The following is a 25,463-nucleotide window of genomic DNA, read 5'->3' as shown; positions in this document are numbered from 1 at the left end:
TATTCTGTTTCCAAAAACTAAGGAAATATTGAAAATTAAATCCGCCTTCCTCGCATCTCATTTTAACAATTAAAAAAGTATTATTTTTAAGTAATCACGTAGCAGACTTAACCTAATAGGTGTATGGCTCTAATAAAGAATGAAAAAAAAAGTAATCACTGAAACTACTTTATGTAGAAATTATGTTTATAATTTATGGCAACATTTACCGTATTTCATTGTAAGTAGCATTATAAGAAATTGATTAATCTTCCTAAGATTGATCGATATCGATAATTTGAATTTGGATCGATAATTTGTGGTCGGATCTTTATAATTCAAACTAAAACGATACAATAATAAGAAATAATCAACGTTCATTATAATTAATTTAATATTAACAATTATATAGAATATGTTAGTACGTAGTTACATACCTGTTATACAGTGACACCTATTAATATTATTTATTATTATCATTACAATATTGACCGTTGCATACTAGAAAATAATTTAAGCTAAAATAAAACTTTTTTTTTTCATAACACGAAAATTATACCAAAAATACTTTCTTAAATTCAAAATTATTAATGACGATGTGACAATTGATATATTATTTTGTACTTACCGTTAATTAAAACGAAATATTTCTAAACAATTTTCCTATAATAAGCGTATTTTTATTTTTAAATATGTCAATAATGCAACGGTCGTTCAGATTAATATTAACATGAAGCTAATAGTGTACTAAAATTTTATCTATATTTAAAAAAATATATATACATTAAAGACCACAGTCTAAATTAATGTTACTCATAAAAACAATTCAAATATTGACCTTTTAATTAAAACTATATTATATTATGAGAAAACTTCACCTGAGATTAATCAAAAAATATTTTTATCGATATTAGGTACTATAAATAAGTACTAAGCGCGCTACATCGAGTTTATACCTGCTGTACAAATGGCCAACCTGACATATATAATAAAACAATCTAAAGAACATTTTAAAGAAATATTACTTAATTCAAAAGGTAAATTACTATAATTCCTATACGCTGGTAGGGTAGGAAACGTAGTCACTTGCGCTGTGATGGATTACGGAAGCTTAATGAACACGAATTAAAAGCAGCAATGAAATCCAATAATTGTAGCGTCAAGCTAAACTCTAATCACAACGTATGATTTTATTTATATGCAGCGAATCGGTAATTTTGATGCTCAATCAGCTCGCCCTTTGTTTGACCCCAAATGACGTCACTTGTGTGTGTCCAGCCGAGTCTTGAGAGTGTGGCAATTGTACATAATAAAAGCGGTCCGGTTTCCCATCTTGCTCTAGAATTCACGCAAGCGCTCCCTACAAAATGACATATAACCTACTTGTTGCAAATAGTGTAGTGCTATTTCTTAGCAGCGACTGAATCTTTGTTTACTACATGTAATAGAAAACATTAAGAACAAGCGCGGAAACATTATTATCACCATGCCTATCGGGGAATAAGATCAAATCAAGTCGATTTCGCAGCGAAATTCAAGACAGTAACCACACGACCCGAGTAAGAAATAGTCTCTTTATCGTTTTGAAGCCTGTTAAAGAATCGAATTTTGTTAAAATTCCGAATGTACGTACCCGAAATCGAAACACGAATAAACTTCTAGCCGAAAAAAACAACAATATTCAATTACTGGGCTAAGCGTAAACCATCATTATTTTAGTAACGCCATATTACGGAAGCCCGTCAAGCGAAGCCAGCCCAACCCGAAGTTTAAAGTTACATTGGGCTATAATATTTATTCCTATTGTGTCAGGAGCCATGAGGACAATGACATGTCCTTCTTCAAACGAGGCTTGTGGAGAGTATTAAGCGGTAGGCAGCGGCTTGGCTCTGCCCCTGGCATTGCTGAAGTCTATGGGCGACGGTAACCACTCACCATCAGGTGGGCCGTGTGCTCGTCTGCCTACAAGGGCAATAAATAATAAAAAAAGATCATTTCGTAAACATTACAATACAATGTTTACGCTTTATCTATAGCGCTATAACCGTCCACCTTGACGTTTATCAAAAGTGACATTGACAAAATCATATAAACGAAATCGTTTCGATAATTATAACCGCATCTCGGTAATATCGTCTCAAAATAATTAAATTTTGACTACATTTACATAAATGTAATGAGTTTGTAATTAGAGCTTTTAATTTTTTGACCATTTTTATGTATCATATTGAAATGTGAGAGCCGTTGACAAAATTAGAAACAAAAGTGTAATCAATAACTAACAAAACGATATCGATTCGAACACAGATTTAGGATTATAACATGTTATATGTACTATCTGGCTCATATCCACTACTTTTGACAAAGAGAACATAAAGAAACTATGTGTTAAGTGTAAATAAAGTATTTGCTTTCGAACGCCACCTCTAATTAAATGTTACCACATTTAAAATAATTTCTAATTTAAGTACAGGTCCGTTTGGATTTCAATTCAATCAACCAATTTAATACAGGTCAACCATACGTTAATTATAATACATAAACATGATTTCATAGTAAATTATCGTAAAAAATGACTTTCTTATTTATGCCAATTTCAAAAAATTTGTGCACATATTATAGTTTTCCATTATAAGCCTTTTTATATTCAATATTTAATTTCTACGGTTACTAGTGTAGTCACCAATCATATTCTAAAGATAAAAATTGGCCTGTCACTAATTTATTGTAAAACATCTTAGTTCAATAATGACGTTTCCGAAAACTACTATAGATAACATAAATCGAATTAATTGCCAATAAACTAACTGTACATTTATTATCTATAAACTTTACGAGTATTTTTTTTTGTTATTACACTTAACATTACCGCGAAGACCTTACGATATCGCCTTAACCTAATAATATATTCGTCTACTACACTCGACTAGACACTTGAAATATATTTATAAAAGCCAATTTTATTCAGCAAGACAAACAAAAGCGAAAAACACTAAGCTTTACAACGTGCAGAATTGATAACAGCGCCATCTATAAAAAAAGGAAAATAAAAGTCAAAACAAAATTTAAATCGTATTTATTTGTAAACTAAAATATAATTAACACAACTTAACAAATACATACATACAGCAACTGAAACAGTGCAACCAAATTTTAATGTCATTCATACGGATCAAAAGTACACCAGTAAACGAATTCGTAATAAAAATAATAATTTAATTGCATTCACTCTTTTAGATTCAACTTTAGATTTTTAATTTTGAATGGCAAGATCATCTTCAGTCGGTTATATGGCTGTTTAATGATTTTATTATTATTTATAAGATAAATTGTATTAACGGGTTAAAACATCATGCAAATAATGTACCCTTTTTTTAGAGAAATCAGAATATTGCTCGATTAGTTTAAGAATCGAGATCAATTCATGTTTTCTTTTTGTAAAATAATTTCATTTGTACTTTTTATAAATACGTATTTTCAAAGTTAAGATTGCGTCGGAAAATTTATAAAAAAAAGAAAGGAAAACAAATACAAATTTACCAAGAAATTCAAATTAATGGGCTTAAAACAAAATAATATTGAGGCTAAGCCAAACAATTTCAAATCTAGATGAAAAACATGTTCAAAAAAGAATAATACATAAGAACATAATAATAGTAATATTAAAATGCGAAATTAAAAATAGTAAAATTTTATATTCTACATTATAACGTGTGATGTGTAATATTTAATTAATATATAAAAAGCTTTCGTATTTACATTAGCGCGTGTTTTTTTTTATTTTAAATCTCTGGTAACGGTCGTGAACAGCACGAAAACAATACATTTTCACATACAATTTTCTTCGTAGCCCGAATGTTCTCGAATTCTCTAATACATAAATGTATTTACTTAATAGCAACATTAACTGTATCTAGTGCCGGATGTATACTTTATTATTATTATTTCGATTAGTTCGAGTTGTGAAGCGGTCGCCGTGTAACCACAAACATGTTTCCTCCGAGTAAACACCGTGTACGGACAACGAACCGTGAGCCAACAACTAGAGTAGTACGCGGGATAATTACAATACATATTTTTTTATATATATTACATATATAAAACAAATCGAACATATTGCATGAGCCTATCACAAAGTCCCGAAAAACGTACTCACAATAATATAATTATTAATAAAACTATTCAATTATTTACAATGCAGTTAAGAAAATGAAAATGTACACGCTTCATATTGCTTTCTCAATTAAATAATTTGTCATTTCATTATTATTTATCTATAAATTATCTCCGTTGTAACTTTCTTATAAATTCATTTAAGACGATCTAAATAATTATAATACTAATGAATTAATTATGAACGACATCAGCGGCCGGGTACCTACTCAAAGTTAGATAGTAACGTTTTTTTTTTGTTAATGTAGGAACCATCCGGAAAAATCTATGCGTTTTAACTTGCGTGTCGAATACGTACATCGAATAACTACTAAATAATTTTTAATATGATTAAAGATAGTTTCGATCCCTAAACGAGCCGCGGCGCTAGTAGCGATTCCCCACCAATAAACACCAACGATACAGCCTAGCTAGATTGATGGTCATTGGAGCTTCCGTCTAGTGATGTGCGTTCGTTTGGTCGGTTTTGTGCCGAAATTAATTATCGAATTGTAAAACTACGTGGTTTTTTTTAAATAATCATACGGTGCGATAACGTCACTCATGCAAATTATGTAATTTTTCCGGAGAAACGTTGGAAAATTCAACAGCTTATTATTATATAATTCTGATATAATTCTGCTAGGCTATAGAAATAAAATGATAATATATAAACTGCCCCTGGCATTGCTGAAGTCCATGGGCGACGGTAACCACTCACCATCAGGTGGGCCGTATGCCCGTCTGCCTACAAAGGCAATAAAAAAAAAAAAAACTACAAACTTCATCAGTAAAAGCAAACATCTCTCTCGTTCTCACTAATAAAAACTATTAAAAAATGTATTTTCTCATACTCGGTTCAGTGTTAACAAAAATTGCATAAGTGACTTTATAGCACCGTATGTATCGATTTAATTTCGTGCCCAGATTTAATACATTAAGGCCTCATTCGAACGGGAGTTTTTTTAAGCGCGCGTTAAAAAAGCGTTCAAATAGAACAGATGCATTTCCTAGTCAGCGCTTTTAATACGCGACGCTTTTTTATCGCGCAGTGTTGCATTTTGAGCGCCAAGCGTTGGGCGTTACAGATTACGTTACATCGAGAACGTTATAAAAGCGCCAACGCCGAGTTTTAACGCGACGTTTTTAAAACGCCCGTGCGAATGAGGGCTTAGGGGTCATTGGATGCTGGCGTCTATATCACTGAACACATGAGTCCTTGGTGTGGCCCTGTCGCCGTCTCGCTCGCACCGATCGCTGCACACGTATTGCCTTTTCGCTTTTACAATCGTCCATTACAATATGCAACACGACGCCGAACAACAACTGCTTGAACCACCTTTACTTTTCTGTCGTTGATCTGAAATTGAACAAAAAATCAAAATATTTAACCGTGGCTTCTAGATACAATCTTGACACATTGCTACTAGAGTATCAGATCGTCAATTAGCACTTCAAAATGTGCCCACGACGTATCTACTTGTATATAGCAGGGGTGATCAACCGGTAGATCGCGATCGACCGGTCGATCGTGGCTATTAGTTCAGTCGATCGTGACAAGACAAAAAAATAAATAAATACATAGAACAGACTGGGCAACCAATTGCTGCACGCATCATCTTCATCTTGTATCATTTACATTACGTCAAATTATTTATTCTCTCTTCCACATAATCTGTTCTGGTCCGTTCTGTTTTAATCTATAATTTCAGCTTTATGCTAATCTTTTCAATAAATAAAAAATATACTACTTATTTGTGTATACTGAACTACATTGTTTCGCTAAATTTCAAGAAATGTCATTAGTAGATTGTAGTGTTTTACATCAGTAAACAGTAGATCTTGGTTCTAATCAAGTTGGCCACCCCTGCTATAGAGGGCTATAATTTCTAAAAGTTCAAATTAACTTCCCGAGTCGCAGCCATTTCATCAACCGCTTATTACTATTGTTCTGATCTTTTAGTATCACTCATCGAGTAAGGGTCGGAGACGGTTAACTCGCCGAGAACTCGTCTGTGATGGCATAATAAAACAGATCTCAGAATGAGCGCTACCCGATCTGCATATCACATTCGGTTATTTCCATCTACCTTCAAAACTCATCAAATAATAATGCATTTTTTTTAATTACTTAGATGGACGGACGACCTCACAGCCAACCTGATGTTAAGTGGTAACCGGGACCCATAGACATCTACAACGTAAATGCACCACCCACCTTGAGATATGAGTTCTAAGGTCTCAAGTATAGTTACAACGGCTGTCCCACTCTTCAAGCCGAAACGCATTACTGCTTAACGGCAGAAATAGGCGGGATAGTGGTACCTACCCGTGCGGACTCACAAGAGGTTCTACCACCAGATGATATAGAGGATTATCTTTTACGTACTACAAATATTCGATCGGTTGTAACAAAACCGCTTCCGACGGTTAAGACATGATGATATATTTTATATAATATATAGGTCAATAATAATAGGTCAATAATAACAGGTCAACGTTGATCCGACTTCGGAAGCGGTCCCGTTCCATCCGGTACTACCGAATCGTGAACTACCCACTTGTTTTTAGGTTCCTTTTTTTTTTGTTTAAAATTCACTTACAATTTTGACGGGAAAGGAGGAAGGCAGGCTAAGGGTATATGAGCATAGGACAAGGATCGCATTCGATTTTAATTCCATCGTACTTCTGTCAACAAAATATGCTTTAGTGTTTAAGATTTTTTTTTAAATAAATGTCCGTAATGAAGAATATGTTATTATTACTATTTTAACTACGAAAACAATGGCCGTCATCTAAAGGAAGGCATTACTAAAAATAATTTGATTATTATATGAAATTTTAGAATTACAACTTTGAGCTTATTCTTATATTCCAATATCGAAATAAATGTTTGTATTTGTTATCTATCCTCTTTGAATTCATAAACTATTGATCCGTTTGCGATGAAATTTGGTAGTGACATTTCGGATAAAGTGTCTCTCCTAGTACCATCAAGGTACGGGTAGATGGCGCGCGAGTAATACTCTCAACAAACCAATGTTTTTCGTGCAATCATCCGATAGTCGCAGCCTGCGTGACCGGTATAAACAAAAACAAAAAACCTTTTTTTTATTGCTTAGATGGGTGGACGAGCTCGCAGCCCACGTGGTGTTAAGTGGTCACTGGAGCCCATAGACATCTACAACGTCAATGCGCCACACATCTTGAGATCTAAATTCTAAGGTCTCAGTATAGTTACAACGGCTACCCCACCCTTCAGACCGAAACGCATTGCCTACCCGTGCGGACTCACAAGAGATCCTACCACCAGTAGTAATTACCCTAATCACAGCTGCTTTCATTTAAATATGACCTCCTATTCAAATGTGGTTAAGGCACGTAATTACTGACCGTGAGAGTTAGGCTCCGGGAGGTGTTCGCGCGGCACTAGGTGCATGACCGTGGTGCGCCCTAGGGGCAGGCCGAGAGCGCCCAGAGTCACCGAGCTGTGCAGGAAGCGACCCTGGTAGATCAGTCGCAGGATCTCGGCGCGAGACACGCATTCCGTTGCCCAGTCAGCTGGAAACAAAAACAACACCAACATTACTTTAATATCGTTATCACAGCCCTATCGTTCTCATCATATGCCCTCGTATTCATAGCTGTGAATGTTTTGGCAGACGTCAACCCTCATTGGGAATGCTTTTGTTGGTAGATTGCCCATAGGCCCAGATTTTTTTTATTGCCCAGGGCAAAAAACAAAATCATAACCGCTACAAGTAAATTCACAATTGATTTGGTGTTAATTCAAAATTTAATTGTAATAGTAATAATTAGCATTCCAAAAGTTACGACTTTGTATTGTCTTCCATAAGGCTGAACCAAACAAAGAACTTAAAGTAGGTACATACATACTCCGAATACTATATTTCTTTAACAAAGACTAAGTCAAAGAGTGACAGCTGAGGAACGTACTTAGATCGTGACGTCACTAGCCATTAGATCAATCGAAATTATCTAGAACTACGCGTCCAAGTAACGTAATTACATATTATGTAGGTTTTTTTAAGTTTTTTATTGTTTAGATGAGTGGACGAGCTCACAGCCCACCCGGTGTTAAGTTGTTACTGGAGCCCCTAGACATCTACGACGCAAATGCGCCAATACAAGTTCTAAGGTCCCAAGTATAGTTACAACGGCTGCCCCACCCTTCAAACCGAAACGCATTACTGCTTCACGGCAGAAATAGGCGGGGTGGTGGTAAGTTACAAAAAGTCAGTTGAAAATTGCTTTCATAGATCGTCCGTGACAATTGGATGGGAGTTCCGGCACATTTTGCGGTCAATGTAAGAAATTATTTAAATGACACCTATCCGACATGGATTGGACGAGGTGGGACGATTGCTAATTGGAGTATCATTCTTGTCCTATATAAGTCAGTGGTAATTCATATAATGCGTCTTGATATTCAGTTTGCTAGAATTCCAAAAATCTTGGGCCATTCAATGTAGCGGGCCAAATAAGAGGCCCAATTAAGATATATCATTCCAAACCATACATTCACCGAGAACTTGTGCTGAAAGCTATTGGGTATCACTGTAAAAGTTGTCTGAAGACATGCCCATGGAATTATACCTGAAATCTGGGGTCTGGAGTCTATTGTTTGACACGTGTTATTTATTTAAGTTTTTAGGGTTATATTTAAACCATGACAACTTTTGAACTATCTTACTTATGGCTTTGATGTAAAGATTATTTTAATGAAAATATCCTGCATTATGAGAAAATTATTTAAAAAAAGTAGCTTGACAGGGTTAGTTTTCATGAAAAAAATAAAAAACAAAAAAAATGCAATAAATTTTATTTATTTTTATTTTATTAATACCTATTTGTTATTTTGTGAAAAATATATTATATTGAATAAAATGTATCATAAACTGATTGCCTACAATTTTAGCTTTCAAATGAAACCTCTGTCGTCTTCCTAAGACGTCTACATCGATAGCAATGATTAAATCAGTGCCGGCGTCTGAGCTGCGAAGTCAAAAAAAACAAAATGGCTGCCATTCTAGTATGGAAAATTGGGATAGTGATTTGTCGATAAAAATCCTCATATTTTACCCCCCTTAAATCTCTAACACTGGTGCACGGACACATTGTATATGCAAAATATAAAGGCGGATATTCGTAATCTTAACTTTTAAACTAGAAATTTTAATTGTCATTATTAGGGCTATTTACAAAATTAAATAATTATGCCATCATATTTATTTAAACAGTTAATGTAAACGTTCTAATGTAGATGGATATTCTAGAGGAAGAAAGCCATAAATATATATAAAAGCGATTTTTGCTAAAACTAAATCGGTTACATTTCTTAAGGTAGATCGAATTAAATATAAAAAAGGATTTCTCTATATTAACTGCCCCCAGAGAGATTTGAACTCTCGACCCCTGGTTTACAAGACCAGTGCTCTAACCCCTGAGCTATGGAGGCTTACACGCAAGGTTTTATAAATATGGAGCTTAACAAAGAGTTTTGTCGAATAACTTAAAAGTAACATATGGCGCTGTTATAAACTTACTCCCTTAGCTTTGCTCTCTTAATAAGCAATTTGAAAATTTAATCTAATTTTGGCTATGCCTGTTTTTTTTTCTAGCTTAGATAGGTGGACGAGTTCACAGCCCAATTGGTGTTAAGTGGTTACTGGAACCCATAAACATCCACAACGTAAATGCCGCCACACACCTTTAGATATGAGTTGTAAGGTTTAATCTCAGTATAGTTACAACGGCTGCCCCACCCTTCAAACAGAAACGCGTTACTGCTTCACGGCAGAAATAGGCAGGGTGGTGGTACCTACCCGTGCGAACTCACAAGAGGTCCTACCACCAGTTATAAAAATGTTTCTCTAGGACTGTCTTCTTGAGCATTCCAGGTATACCAATTAAGCGCTCGGCCGAGCTTTTTCCCTCACGCATCTCAGTACAGCTGGAAGACCTCCAGGCCACCAGCAATGTCCCCATCAAAATAAATGTCACCGATTTAATGTCACGTATTCTCAATCAAACTTCAAGTTCGGCAGCGGCTTGGCTCTGCCCCTGGCATTGCTGAAGTTCATGGGCGACGGAAACCACTCACCATCAGATGGGCCGTATGCTCGTCTTCTAACAAGGGCAATAAAAAAAAGAAGTAGATTCCAAATTCTACAATCGAAGGCAACTAGACTCATTTTCTGTAAAAAGGCGAGTTCTGCGTGGTGATGCCAGTCAGCGCACGTGGTAACTGACCTCGTACAACGCCAATCAACGAACGAGGTCGTGCATGCGGCGGCTAATTACCCTTTTTTTAACACGTCGCGATTGTAACACATCGCTTTGGAGGGCGCAATGAAGCTAGACCACATTTTATTTAAAACTAGCTGACCCGGCAGACTTCGTAGTGCCTCAATCGATAAATAAAAAACTTAAACTTTTGTATAAAATAAACTTAGTCGTAAAACAAACAAAAGGAATCCGTCCGACGGGGGACACATCAAAGGGAAAACAAAATTGTTATTTTTATTTTATTCCGAGCATTTTCATATTTATCTACCTTTTACCTTAAACCTTCTCTGGACTTCCACAAATAATTCAAGACCAAAATTAGCCAAATCGGTCCAACCGTTCTCGAGTTTTAGCGAGACATTTTTATATACATATATAGAAGATAGATAGATAGATTTATTTCGGTCCGTCGTTTTGAGAATAAGCTAACAGTTTATGTGGATCAGTAATCCTAACATTGTATTATTTTTTATTATTGCAATGATTGGCAGCTGAGCAGCATACGGCACGGACCACCAAAATGGCAAGAACTAGGCGGCTGCCTACTGCTATAAATCAATTTTAATTTAATTTCAATAAGACTTTAAATTATATACTGCATAATTTTGAAACTCTTAGAAAGTTAACGTTAGAATATATATTTTTTGAATAACGGAGCGTGTTTTTAAAAACATTTTATTTTTGTGCTTGCAAACATCGTTATTTTTAATTGTTCTTATTTGTATAATCACTCTTGTCAGAGCGGCCGTGGTCGTAAATCAGTATCATTGCCGTAGGCAGATGTTATGCTTCACTGCGCAATCGCCATTCCCCAAGCAAGACTCCCGGTCTGTGGTGAGCCCTGTACGCTCATGTAAACAACCGCCAACTGCCGACTTGACTCGGTCGGTCCATCGCGTGGGCAACCTTCCAAGCGGTCTGGTACCTTCTACTTTGCCTTAAATGACAAGGCACTTAATTAAATGCTTTTTAATATCCACACGTACAGAGTGTACTCAATCGTTTTTCGTCACAACGAAACTTGCCAATAAATAAAGAGAAACCGATTAGTCAAGTTAAGGAAAAATATTACTTACGTACTGTATTCACTCAAGTAGGTACGGGTACATGTTGTTATTGCGGTAATGAAAAATATACACACAGGAAATAGTCATGGCGGTAATGCAAAGTGAGGAATGTGCCCCGAATATTTCGTGAAATCGACGATATAAAACCATGTGTTTGTGGTATATGTGTGTGTTTATATGGTACAGTACGTACCATAATTCTCTACACATTACATTTGGTTGATTGGTAGAAAAAGTCGTCGAGGGATCTTTTTAAAATTGATAAATTAATCTTTTAGCTACTTTAACGAAAATTAACAAAACTATTAGAACTTCTGACGTATTCTCGACTAATTCTAACATCATCCAGGCAATTCTGAAATTGTGATAAGCGCGAAATTCAACAAAACTTATTGGCTCAGCCTTATTAGGTGTAACTTTCATATCTTACATTTTGAATATTTAATACTCCTGACTGATCAAAATTTCAAAGGAGATTATTAAATTTGTTTTCCTTAATGAACGCATAATATGATGTTACATTAAAGAACAGACTATAAAATTTATTCCCCCATTAAATAAAAAATAAAAAATTATGATGCGATCGTTTTGTTCTTTGTTGAACATTCTTTATGTTTTAAGTTTTCTTTGTGTCGATAGTAAAAAATGACAAGCACTCAACGTTTCCTTTCCTTAGATCTTTTTTTAAATCAACTTATTTCGAGAAGATTGTTAGACACGGCTACATTGTGGACGGAAGTTCCTTATCACCTAAAATGAACGTATTGTTTCACTTCCAAATGTAAAGGGTAGAAAGTTAATAACATGCACTACAGTCCACTGAGGTTCTCGCCGGATCTTCTCGGTTGGTCGCGATTCCGATTCGGTACCATCGAGTTAAGAGTATGTTTTTAGGTTTGTATGAAGAGTTCTCTTTCTTACTCCTCAAGAATAAGGGCCGTTATTGGAAGTCATATAATAATCGTTACATTCTTAAAAAGTAGATCACTAATGCTTATCAGTATTCCTTCAATGTTTTAGCTTTACTACACAAGCCTCCGCTCTGTCCAAAGAGCTCGCATTTTTCTGATACGTCTTCATATTTTAAAGTCAAGATCACACTGTCATTTTCCATTTGGTCTTCTGGATTGTAATATAATATCCATAATTCCTCAGACAGTTAAAACGTTAAGTCCAAATAGTGATAGGAACGCGGTGTAAGCTCACTGAGTTTCTGCCGGATTTTCCCAGTGAGTCGCGATTTCGATCCAGTGGTAGATTCTACGAAGCACTGTCCTTGCTAGGGCTGGTGTTAACAAATTCGCCAAGCTGAGCCCCGTGAGTTCGCCTACACGTTTTATGAAGCTAGCATAACCCCTCGTGGTTACTACCATAGGTATGACCACAAAATATGCACTAGCTAGACGGATTCAGAACCTGTTACAGTCGCATCACACGATACGAGCATATCGTACGCCTTAACATTTAGTGCACGTACACTAGAAATTTCCGATTCATCAACAGCAGAACAGTCCAACTCCATTATCCTGTTCCCCAAACTTGTTGCAATAGACAAGTCATCGTTACCTCACTTGTTTTCAAGTTCGGTAACTTGCAAACATAGATGATCCTGCGTGTGTCTTCGTTAAAGGGTATGGGTACAATACCCAAAACTTGAAACTTCAGTTCGTCTTATCCGACTCCAATAGTTCTAGCACGAGAACGTGTTGACATTACCAATTATTAAACCCACCCACATTCATTAGTATGGAAATTGTGCGGGCAACGGAGAAGTTTCGTTCGCCTGTTTACCTTGCTTTCGTCACTCTAAAGGGCCTGTCTCGGATGTTGCTTCGTAACTTTAATAATAATTTAATGAGGCCATTTCAGATGAGTTTCTTGAACAACACAGTTTTCGAACAGTTTTAATTTTTTTTGTGTTCTTTAATTTAAATATTAATAATATTCGATGAGTTTTTTGTTTTGCGATGTTGTTCCAACAATGAGTTGTTTTCTGTAATTGTGGTGTGAGTGAGGTGTGGTTGTAGTTGTGAGTTTTTGTATTCAATCAGCAGTTATCAGTTAAACGTTCGCTACATTTATTTTGGTCAGTGCTCACTCCTACAAATTGTTTTTGTTAAAAACAAAAACCGAAACGAAATTTTTGATGTTTTTCTGAATTAAAAAGGAAAACCATGTCGTCTTCTTTATCTAGAATTACGCTTAAAGTTCAGAGAGCCTTTGAGAGGCTAGATTCTCGTTCGCACTTGGGACTTCCTTTGTGTTATGGAACGCTTTGAATGCCGATATATTTTATTCCGCTCGTCGGGAAAAATCTAGAAAATCCTGAGCTTCAATATTATCGTAATACAATATACGTTTTATTAGACACGTTATATTCTTTATTCGCTTCTTTAGATTTAATATTACAACGAAATTAATTCGGTACAAAAACTTAGCCAGAACTTTTCTTGGATTGTTTAACTGTAAACGTTTGCCTCAAGTCAACGCAGTTTTTTGACTAGGATCTAGAAAGCATTTTATTATTCAAATTTTTTATGTATCATAGTCGAAGAAAAAAAAAATTAAAATTACTTCAAGATTGAAATACATTAATATAAAGTCAACAATGGAATTACCAATCTCCTTTCAAAAAAGAAAAGACAATCTTCAAAATTTATCCGCAAATGACGAAGATATCATCTGAACATACTTAAAACATATAAAATCCACAATAGAACCTCTTTCTTTGAAATCGGTTAGAAATCAACCTAGATACTTACTTATCTAGTAGATTAAGTTAATTCTTTTTATGGTGCACACCTAAGTCCACTTTTAAGTTTTAAAATGCTAATGAGAACACAGGTGTGTTTTCACCTGCTAATTCACAGATAAATTAAAACCTATTAGCCGCGATACTAATCTATACAAATATTACAAATGTGAAAGTTTGTTTCTTAGACACAGAAATGACTCGGCTCAGCACTATATATTGAATTTTCCCATAAAGATCACTTCAATCCTGGAACAAGAATACAATACTTTCATGATAAATGACACCGGCTATATTGCTTAGATGAGTGAACGAGCTCATGGTCCACTCGGTGTTAAGTGGTTATACATCAACAACGTTAATGCCGTCACCCACCTTGACTCATACGTTCCAAGTCTTAATTCTATAGTACCACAGTTGCCCTACCCTTCAAACTGGAAAGCATTACTGCTCTGGGGCACCTATCTGCCGGTACCTACCATTACGAGCTCATAAGACGCCCTACCCACCAGTAAAAAATATATGATAGTGTGTTTGCTGATTCATGAGTTTACGTAACTAACAATTAAACCAAATAATTGGTTCTTTATGAGACAAAGAGCGACACAAGCAACTCTTTATCCCGTGAAAATGAAACATTTATAATTTATTCTGAATTACATTATTGATTTAGAGTGGGTGAAGCCGTGATTCTCGTCTAGTATAACAATTTTTTTTTGTTATTGCTTAGATGGGTGGACGAGCTCACAGCCCACCTGGTGTTAAGTGGTTCCTGGAGCCCGTAGACATCTGCAACGCAAATGCCCCACCCATCAAACCGAAACGCACTACTGCTTCACAGCAGAAACAGGGAGGGTGGTGGTACCTACCCGTGCGGACTCACAAGAGGTCTTACCACCAGTAATTACGCAAATTATAATTTTGCGGGTTTGATTTTAACTACACGGCGTTATTCCTTCACCGTGGAAGTCAATCGTAAACATTTGTCAAGTACGTATTTCATTTAAAAAATTGGTACCCGCCTGCGGGATTCGAACACCGTTGCATCGCTAGATACGGATGCACCGGTTCAACCGCTCAACCTGAGAGAATTTGCTAACACTAGCCCTAGCAAGAACAGTGCTTCGCAGAATCTACCACCGGATCGAAATCACGACTGAGAAAATCCAGCGAGAAACTCAGTGAGCTTACACCGCGTTCCTATTACTATTTTGACTTAATGTTTTAGTTGATTGTCTGAGGAATTATAAATATTATATTACATCCAGAAGACCAAATGGAAAATGACAATGTCATTTTGACTTTAAAATGTGGAGATGTATACGCAAAATGCTAGCTCTTTGAACAGAGTGAAAGCCTGGGTAGTAAAGCTTAAACATTGAAGGAATAGTAATAAGCATTAGTGATCTACTTTTTAAGAAAGTAACGATTATTATGTGACTTCAAACAACGACCCTTATTCTTGAGGAGTAAAAAAGAGAAACTCTTCATACAAACATAAAAACATACTCGTAACGAAATTAATAATAGTTTAAAAGAACTAACAAAATGCGCTTTTATAGAAAATCCAACTAAAAAATGGAAAATAAATTTTAATAAATTTCAATTTAAAAAAAGTGTAAGAAAAAATGATTTTATAAAATCGTATTTTGTTAGTTTTTTTAAACTATTATTTATTTTAAATTTTTTAGTTGAATTTCAATTTTTTCAATTTTTTTTTTTAGTATTGAATTGTCATCGATCCTTAATAAGTATACCAAATTTCGAGTTAATCCGACGTTTTGAAGGGGGTCAAAATCATGTTCAAAGATTCCGTTACATACTAACATTCATACGTCTGAAGCTAATAAAAAAGCGTATTAATAAAATTTTATTCTTGTTCAGTCCAAGACTAAGCGACAATGTTATTAACTAACCTTCGGGCCAATTATCGTAGACGTGCAATGCGATGTCGCCGGCCGAGTCGACGGGACTGAAGACGAACTCTTTCGTCTTTCCGGAAACCAGGATCAGTCGTAGGTTAATCTGGAACAATAGAAAATACATCAGATATAATGTACATGTTTGATGGAGACGTGAGAACGAACAACAGTCCATGTATTTTCAGTTCTCCGATGTCTATATCTACACGCATTGCAATTCGGAAACATTCGGAACATAGACACTTTTTACTTATTTTTTTTTTATTGCTTAGATGGGTGGACGTGCTCACAGCACACCTGGTGTTAAGTGGTTACCGGAACCCATAGAATTCGGAAACATTCGGAACATAGACACTTTTTTAATTTTTTTTTTTTTATTGCTTAGATGGGTGGACGAGCTCACAGCACACCTGGTGTTAAGTGGTTACCGGAACCCATAGACATCTACAACGTAAATGCGCCACCCACCTTGAGATATAAGTTCTTAGGTCTCAGTATAAGTTACAACGGCTGCCCCATTCTTATATTAGAACAAAAAAAAATCATAATGAAATAGGTTTTAAATCCGATGGCGAGGTGATAGTGAAATGAAAAAAAAATTCAATTTTCGGTTCGTGACGCTAGCGCCATTAACGCGCGACAGATATAACCAGATAAAAGAAGGAAGAATTCGTTTCCCATCACGTGAAGCAAGGGGTCGATTAGAAAATAAGGTGATTTAACTGCAACGGATGGAAAATGCAGAGGCAATATGAAAGAGGTCTAGGCTATCGAACCCACAATCCCCAGGGACGTCTTAAACTAGGATGGGGCCCTTGGGCACACAAAAATTTGAGGCCCTTTTGGAAAGTAAAAAAGCGAATTATAATAACATTTTTTTACTGAGTATGACCATTTATTATAGGTAATCAAATACAGTATGATATAATATGTCATTAATGATATTAGAATGCTGCTGGTTTTTTGGTTACGATTTCGATAACGGTTTCTTTCGGGATGTCTGTTGAGCAAAATCTTCTATTATAGGCATAGTATATGCTTCCGATTACTGATTTGTGAAAAAAGTGTAATGTGCCCGACAAAAATGTTTTGTGAATAAACGTGTGAGAGAAATTGTCGGTCTTTCAGGGCCCCCTGAGAATGGGGGCCCTGAGCACGGGCCCCGTGTGCCCTTATGGTAAAGACTGTATTGACAATCCCATATTCGTATACCCTTATTTATATCTCTACTACTAATTATGCATATTACTCTTCAAATACAAATATCGGACGTATCACAGTTTTTACAATACAATTAATTAAAACGGTTAATTTTAAATTTATTTCTTGTGTTTGTAATTTTAATGTCACAAAAGTAGACCTAATGAAGTTCACCTGCTGACGTAGTTACCGTCGATCATACCAAACAGCTTGACCGGGTGTTGCACGTCGATGTGCATGACACATTAAAACCAGCCTTCTTCACTGTATTGCAATGACAGCTGCCATGTCCGGAGGCCGTGAATGCTTGCTTAGCGGCAGGTTATTGACATAAATCCCCTGCCTATTTCTGCCGTGAAGCAGTAATGCGTTTCGGTTTGAAGGGTGGGGCAGCCGTTGTAACTATACATGAGACCTTAGAACTTGTATCTCAAGGTGGGTGGCGCATTTACGTTGTGGATGTCTATGGGCTCCAGTAACCACTTAACACCAGGTGGGCTGTGAGCTCGTCCACCCATCTAAGCAATAAAAAAAAATAAAAAAAATCGGAAGGAAATCTGATTTTCCCTACCCGCGCGGACTCACAAGAGGTCCTACCACCAGTAATTACGCAAATTATAATAATGCGGGTTCGATTTTTACTACATGATGTTATTCCTTAACCGTGGAAGTCAATCGTGAACATTTGTTGAGTATGTATTTCATTAGAAAAAGTGGTACCCGTCTGAGATTCGAACACCCGTGCATCGCTCAACACGAATGCACCGGACGTCTTATCCTTTAGGCCACGACGACTTCATTCACAGCAGAATCTTTGAGTAGAATATAATTTTTATCATTTAATAGTGGTAACATTTCTGGCGCGAAGCATACATGCGTTTCCTTTTGGATACTGAGACGGCAACCCTACAATACAATTGTGACTGCGACCTAATGTCACAGGGTCGGTGGCGACATTCACGTAGTCATGCCTGCGGGCTCCATCCACGAATTCACACAAGGCTGACCATGAGCTGATCCATCCAAAAAAGCCCTCAGCAGTAAGTAGCTTGGATCTACATTGCATCGGTGGCTACGCAGCAAGTACCAACAATAGGTTAAGTTTAGAAGGCAACGAAAATGAGGGGTAATATTTGTTTATTTATTTATAGCTTTATAGGCATTCTCTGACATCTTACCTTAAGGGGGTGCAGAGATGAACCTTGATAGGTGTAGTGTGATAGGGATATTACTTAAACATAAATATATAACATACATAATATTTATAGATACAAATACTCGTACTTAAATAAATACATATACATAAATATCTACATATAAAAATATATATAAATATAAAAATATATATAAATAAATATTATCAATTAGATGACTCTGCTAACTCTCTGAGAAACAGTTCTCGAACCCTCGTCTTAAACCGCTTCACGTGTAGTGGCCGACCTTATATCAACGAGAATAAAATTTGTAAATACGTTATATTCTTCTTAGTTCCAATCTGGTCCTGTGACCTTTCCAGTTAGGGGTGAACCATTACGGTTGTCTCATTAGCATTACAAAGCCGCGGTTCTAAGCTTATTTACTCGTAGGAGCAACGCATTAATATGTATTTTAATCTGTCGCGGTAGAGATTCTAACGCGTGTGATGTATGTAACCTTAATTATCTAATTGAGTTTGATAGCTTGAGCCTTTTTTTTATGTCAGGAGAAAAGTTTTTACTTCGGTAGTAAATTAAAAAAATAAAGAAAAAATCTGCGACCCTGCCAGGATTCGAACCTGGAATCTTCTGATCCGTAGTCAGACGCGTTATCCGTTGCGCCACAGGGCCTTAAGTTTGTGGTCTGAAAATAGACTACTGTTCGTTTTATGAGTAACGTGATACAACATCAAAGAAAACAAACTTCAACCAATAAACATGAAGATATCATCAATATAGTGGTCGTTGGCATTTTTATCAAACATGTTTTGTATTTAAAAATTTTAGGTCGGTAATACAATTGCTCCGCTTTCCTCTCTTCCACCTGAATGGTCATGAACATACTTGCGTATAGTGCTCTGAAGTTATAGTAACAAAAATCAGCCCTTAAAATCATTTCACCGCTATCAACTTCCTACAGTCGTAGTCAATTTAATATACATTATTAACGATAACTAATACTACAAGTTAGATAATTCCAGATTTCAAGTAATAAAAAATCAACAAAATCGGGTTCATCTATTAAAAAAATCTGAGGTAGCACGCGTAAATAATACGGAATCGTCGGACTGAGAACCTCCTTCTCGCCTTAACCAAATTAAGAAATAGGGTGTAGGAAACGTTATTAGATATAAAATATATTTACATAAACATAACGGCATTTATTTTATCACCTCTTATAGTAGCGAACATGCGATTCATCTAAATTAACAGCGGTCGCTATCGCCCTTGGATCCGCAATACTTATATTATTATTGTTAAATCTTGGTGTTCATCAGTATCATTAATAACTTCGAACATAATTAAGCAAATATTTTTTGATTAAATAGGAGACAAATAGTACTTTAAAAACAACTTGGCCTATTATTATTGTTATGAGAAATAAACATACAAACATGTGCTTAGAAATATGTAGACTAGCTGTACCCGCCCGTTTTGCTGGGCATTTAAAATTAACATTATTATTTATCACCCCCACAAAGATTCTCATCATTAACGCCCCCGAAACTGGTGTACGGAGTCCAACATTCATGTAAATATTAACCCATCCATTAAGTACATGTATTTTCTGCATGGATACTAAGTTTCAAGTCAATCGGATGCACGGTTCAGTAATTATAACGGAACATCCGTAAAAACCATTGTAGATTTGTATATTCGTATAGATAACGCTTTTCAATGTAAGTAAGTAATCGGTTCTATTTCTAGCATATTGGTTTCTATGGGCTCAAGGGATTACTTTCTTTTGAGGTGGCCATTCAAAAGCACTGTTACTCGCCGTTAAGCTCCATACTTGGCTCAAGCTTGATGACATTAATATTTTCTCATCAGATGTACCTACACTTTCGATTATACTTTAATCTCCTTCTGCCGTATCGCGTTTCCAATTTGGAAGATAGGATGTCACATGTACCGATACAATCATGACTATGACAATATGTGCCAATATAGCGATTGTATGCAGGTCGTGTGTCTCACAGACTATCAGCCATCCAAAATCTCAGCAGTTACATAACAGTAACTGAATTAAATTACTGAGTTTTGAGGATAGAAACATTATAATCTATTTAAAATTTCTTTTACGGTTTAACATAGCATTTACTATTTTCATTTTATTATCAAAGGCATTTTAATAACGTGCTAAAAATACCGTTTATTTTTCTATATGAAAGATTATATCGAGAGTTAAATACTATTTGGTTTAAGCGACATTTTTAACAAATTTACAGGAGAGCTATGTAATGTTTAAAATTTAGAAAAAATATCATCATAACAAAAAAAAAACTTCTTCAGCTATTTGAATGGGGTAAAATCAATTGAAGTTCAATTAAAAACATCGAGTTGTTGATACTAATCTATATATTAATACGTGAAGCAAAAACTTTGTATCCCTTTTTACGAAAATTGCGCGGACGGAGGAGTATGAAATTTTCAACACTTATAGAGAAATATAGAGAAGAAGTGCACAATGCTAATATTTTTTTAAGATAATGCATAAAAGATACATTATATCAATAAAGAAAACATTACACACACTACCATGTATTTGACGCACCACGCATGCATACTATTTATTGTCAAACTTTTGTTCTTGACGTCTGTGGTCAAATTGAGAATAAATTAAATATTGTTTGTCTTTATTAATATTTTTCTATAGTATAGTCTTGGCGAAATCTGTGATTATAGAAGTAATGATAATGTTCAAACTATAAGTATTTCGATTAATTATAGTCGAATTTCGACTACTGCGGGACTACTAGTACCAAATAAAACGGAGATTTAATTACAAGGATAAATGTCGCATATTTAGCGAAATGTCGCTTAAACCATATAGCTTTTTTTTTCCTACTTGATCTTTGGTAACCTAAGAGGCTATTCCAACTTCGGGCGGACTGGTAGGTAAGCTCACAGGCTCAACTTGAGAGGATTGCTGACACTATCCCTAGCAAGAGCAGTGCTTCGCTGAATCTACAACCAGAATTGGAATCGCGACCCACTGAGAAGATCCGGCGAGAAACTCAGTAGGTTGACAAAATAGCTTTCTAGGTATATTAAAAAAAAATCTGTAAAAATACTAAACGCGAAATTTAACCAGTACAACAGTACTTTTAATTATGTCTGCGAATCACAAAAACCAAAATGCCGCGATCATCTAATTTAAGTATTCAAACAATGCAAATTACGAAGTTACATTATAAAATATCCGGAGAGAGAATCGTGAACCTCGCCAAGAGCACGCGCGGTCGACTCGCGGTCGCCATCATTCATTTTCCCGCCATCCGAACAATATCCGACACTTTCATAGCGCTACATTCACAAAGCGACAGCCAAATTATTTATTGTTTGTTGCTTTTTTTTGTATTATTCTAATTATTAATATAAATTTGATAGAATTTAGCGGGTTCAGTTTAAAATTACGAAGGATCCATGAAACACATTTTTAATGTACCAAGCAACCTTTCTGACGAAGTAAAATATATTTTCCTATGTTAACCTTATTTTCTTCTATTTCTCTTTTATTCTATCTATCTTTCTTCTATTTTTCTTCCGCTGTCATTGGATGTTAGGTTCTTTAATGTTTTAAAGAACCTAAAAATTAAAGAACCTAACATCCATATCCATTTTAAGTTATATAAAAAATTACAATTATTATTTATATTTCATTTATTATTCATTACACCCAAACAAAAATACCCGTACATACATAGCCATACAACTATCTACATGCTACAGACATTAACTGACGACATATTTAAGTTTTTTTTAATAATAAAAGATCCGGTTTCAACCTGTACTTATTCTATCCATAAGGATTAGAATATTATAGAACAAATAATAAACCTCTATTTACAATATCGAATATCAAATTTGCTATAAACGGGTTCGTATTATATTATTATTTATGGGACCGGATCGTTAATGTATTCAGTATTCTACCGCTTTATATATTGGGTATCATTATCGTAATAACCATAATATTTATCCTCCTCTTCAATCGCCATCCTAGTGTGAGAAATGGGGCCCTGTTTAGTATTTGGTCTTTGACAAGTTGCTATCCATTTGCCCCGACTTACGATTTCGTGGCAAACTGTATTAAATAACATTTTCAAATATCAGACAGACCTAATCATAAAAGTCTAACAATTTTGACAGCTCCTTGGCTTGTTGACTACTTCTTCTCAGTCGGACCCTCTTGTCAGAGTGGTCGTGGTTGCGCTGACGATGTATATGCAGAAACACCCGTAATGTCCCCCATGCTCCCGAAGGCAATGTGCTTCCAGGTCTGGCGGTTCGAGGTGGTTCGAATACATTCGACCATAGTGGACTCAGTTGCCTTCTTTATTAGGTCAGTCCAGCGTGTTGGTGATCAGCCGCGTTATCACTTGGACTTGGATTACCAGTCTCTCCATTGAGTCTTCTTTTCTGGAGATGGGATCAAATGGCCTATTGACATAATGAAATAAAACATATTTTTTAACCAACGATACTTACGTAGGAATCTTACAACACATTCACATAAGACTTATGGTTGGGAACGTCCAATTAAATTTCACAAGCTGCAGCTAGCAACACGACATTTTGACGTTTGAAATACGATCGTTGTTACGTGATCGCTCGACAATCACTCAGAATGTACGTCTCTGCCATCTGACATCACGGATGTGTAGAGCACGAAACAGGTTTTCATACCAAACCTGATTTGAAATTAATGTTTCAACTTGTTCTTCACTCTGCTAAAACAACACAAATTCAAGTGAATCACTAAATGAATTTAAAAACTATTCTTACAAGAAGCGATACCTTTGCACGATTTCGGTAAGACTGATAAGATATTTAACGAAGCACTTATTGTAGGCCAAAATTACAATTATACAATACTATACAGCATTTGGTTTCATCATCACCATCGTCATTCACCTGCACTTCTCCCAGTCACCTGGGGTCGGCGCAACATGTTTTCTCCTTTCACACCCCTCGTATCATATACCATTTCTTCGCTCACTCTCCTCTTACACAGATCGTCTTTCACGCAATCCATCCATTTCTTCTTAGGCCTACCTCTTCCTCTATATCCTTCCACATTCATAGTTAACACTCTCTTACCAACCTCATTTTCATTTCGTCTCATCACATGTCCATACCATCCCAAACGCGCACTTCTGAACTTCTTTGTCACAGGTGCCACTTTCAGACTTCCTCTAACATATTAATTCCGTATTCTATCCATTCTCGTTACTCCACACATCCATCGCAACATTCTCATCTCTGCTGCATGCAATTTGGTTTATAAATAACAAAATAATGTCATAAATGTCATAAATAACAAATATTATTTGCAGACGTACAACACATACCTTAGCTTGTTACTTTCCTAAATTAACTAATAAAGTAAGTTAGCAAATTTCTCTTCAAGTTATAAAATCTATTAAAATTCACTTAAAAATTTTGAAATTGGTTTTTGTTCCCTAAATTATTTCGTCTACTTCAGAATCGACTTGAATAACTTGGAACTTATACCGAGAAATTTAGCTGCCTATTGAAAGTCCGCCCATCTAGTGATCACAAAAACTAATGAAAATTGTTACCAATTTTTTTTCTCCCTACCCAGATACCTTGATAGGCTATTTCAGCTTCTCTTTGACGTGTGGGTGAGCTCTCCGGGCTCTAACCGGGAGTGTTGCTAGCACTGACCCTAGCAAGAGCAGTGCTTCGTAAAATTTACCACCGGATCGGAAACGCGACCCACTGAGAAGATCCGGCGAGAAACTCAGTGGGCTATATCTGTGGGTTACAGTGCTTGTGGTGCCTAAAAGCACCGTAATGGATCTGGAGGATCCGCAATGACGTGTTTGTTACCAAGAGATCTCTTACTAACATCTGAATAATTACTCTGCTCGCTTGTATTTGGTTGAAACCTGGTACAGTCTCTATTGGCCGTTTCGGTTTTAGGTTGGTTAGTGAAATAACGTTACCTATTCAATTCACTGTGAATCCAATGTTCCTATGTCACTCGACATTTTTTTTTATTGCCCTTGTAGGCAGATGGCCCATCTGATGGTGAGTGGTTACCGTCGCCCATTGACTTTAGCAATGCCAGGGGCAGAGCCAAGCCGCTGCCTACCGTAGCCAGTTTGTTTGAATTTGGTGTTTGTTTGAAATAATGCATCAGTTTATTTGACACACGTACGCGACAACGGCGAATGAAACATGCGCACGGGCTGGCGGTTGGCGTGATGCCAGTACCCAGTTCTATACCTTTGTTTCTAGGGAATCGTTTGCATGCCTCGTAAAAGCTGTACATCATCCGTATTTATTTATTTGGCAACGTTTATTTCGTGAAACAAATTTGTTAACACAAGCGTCGTTTCTTTTGCAACCAACATGTCCAATTAATGTGTTCGTTGTCCTTTACGATTTTCTTAGTTGGTAATTTTATTTCTTAACTAAAATCTTCATTTATCTATATAAATAAAAAAAATGTGTTTGTATGTACGTTCGTTCTCCACGTGTCCGAATATGATGAAAGTTAATATATTATACTTGATGCAGTTATTTTTTTTGTTGTAGTATCACAAACATATGACACTCTGCCGCCCAAATATTTTCACAACATCTAGCGATTAGCAATAATCACAGCGGAGTGCGATCTAGTTTCACTAGTACGTCATACATTTTTAACATATCCAAAATATTCAAGTTTCCATAACGTACGTCGTAATGCGTCATACCAGTTTTTTTGCTACGAATATTTATATATTAATACGTGAAGCAAAAACTTTCTATCCCTTTTTACGAAAATTGCGCGGACGGAGGAGTATGAAATTTTACACACTTATAGAGAATATAGAGAAGAAGTGCACAATGCTAATATTTTTTTTAAATAATG

At 35.8% G+C, this 25,463-nt stretch overlaps 1 protein-coding gene and 2 non-coding genes across 3 annotated transcripts in view; all 3 read right to left on the bottom strand.

Annotated features, from left to right (window-relative positions):
- Nucleotides 1-3,039: 3,039 nt before the first annotated feature.
- The window catches only part of UBL3 (ubiquitin like 3), a 155,420-nt gene continuing 132,996 nt past the window's right edge, over nucleotides 3,040-25,463 (bottom strand). The window contains exons 2-4 of the mRNA XM_089739311.1: nucleotides 16,176-16,284; nucleotides 7,525-7,692; nucleotides 3,040-5,491 (exon numbers count right to left, since the gene is read on the bottom strand). Coding sequence (XP_089595437.1) covers nucleotides 5,427-5,491; nucleotides 7,525-7,692; nucleotides 16,176-16,284 — 342 coding nt within the window. The 3' untranslated portion in view covers nucleotides 3,040-5,426. The remainder of the gene's footprint in view (nucleotides 5,492-7,524; nucleotides 7,693-16,175; nucleotides 16,285-25,463) is intronic.
- Nucleotides 9,538-9,610, bottom strand: TRNAT-UGU (transfer RNA threonine (anticodon UGU)). Its single transcript has one exon. It is a non-coding gene; the product is annotated as a tRNA-Thr (tRNA).
- On the bottom strand, nucleotides 19,135-19,207 carry TRNAR-ACG (transfer RNA arginine (anticodon ACG)). Its single transcript has one exon. It is a non-coding gene; the product is annotated as a tRNA-Arg (tRNA).

Source organism: Bombyx mandarina, chromosome A1, assembly GCF_030267445.1.
Source record: "Bombyx mandarina strain Sakado chromosome A1, ASM3026744v2".
NCBI classification, from domain to species: Eukaryota; Metazoa; Arthropoda; class Insecta; order Lepidoptera; family Bombycidae; genus Bombyx; species Bombyx mandarina.
The sequence above is the reverse complement of the archived record's forward strand: the minus strand, read 5'-3'. Positions and strand labels throughout refer to the sequence as shown.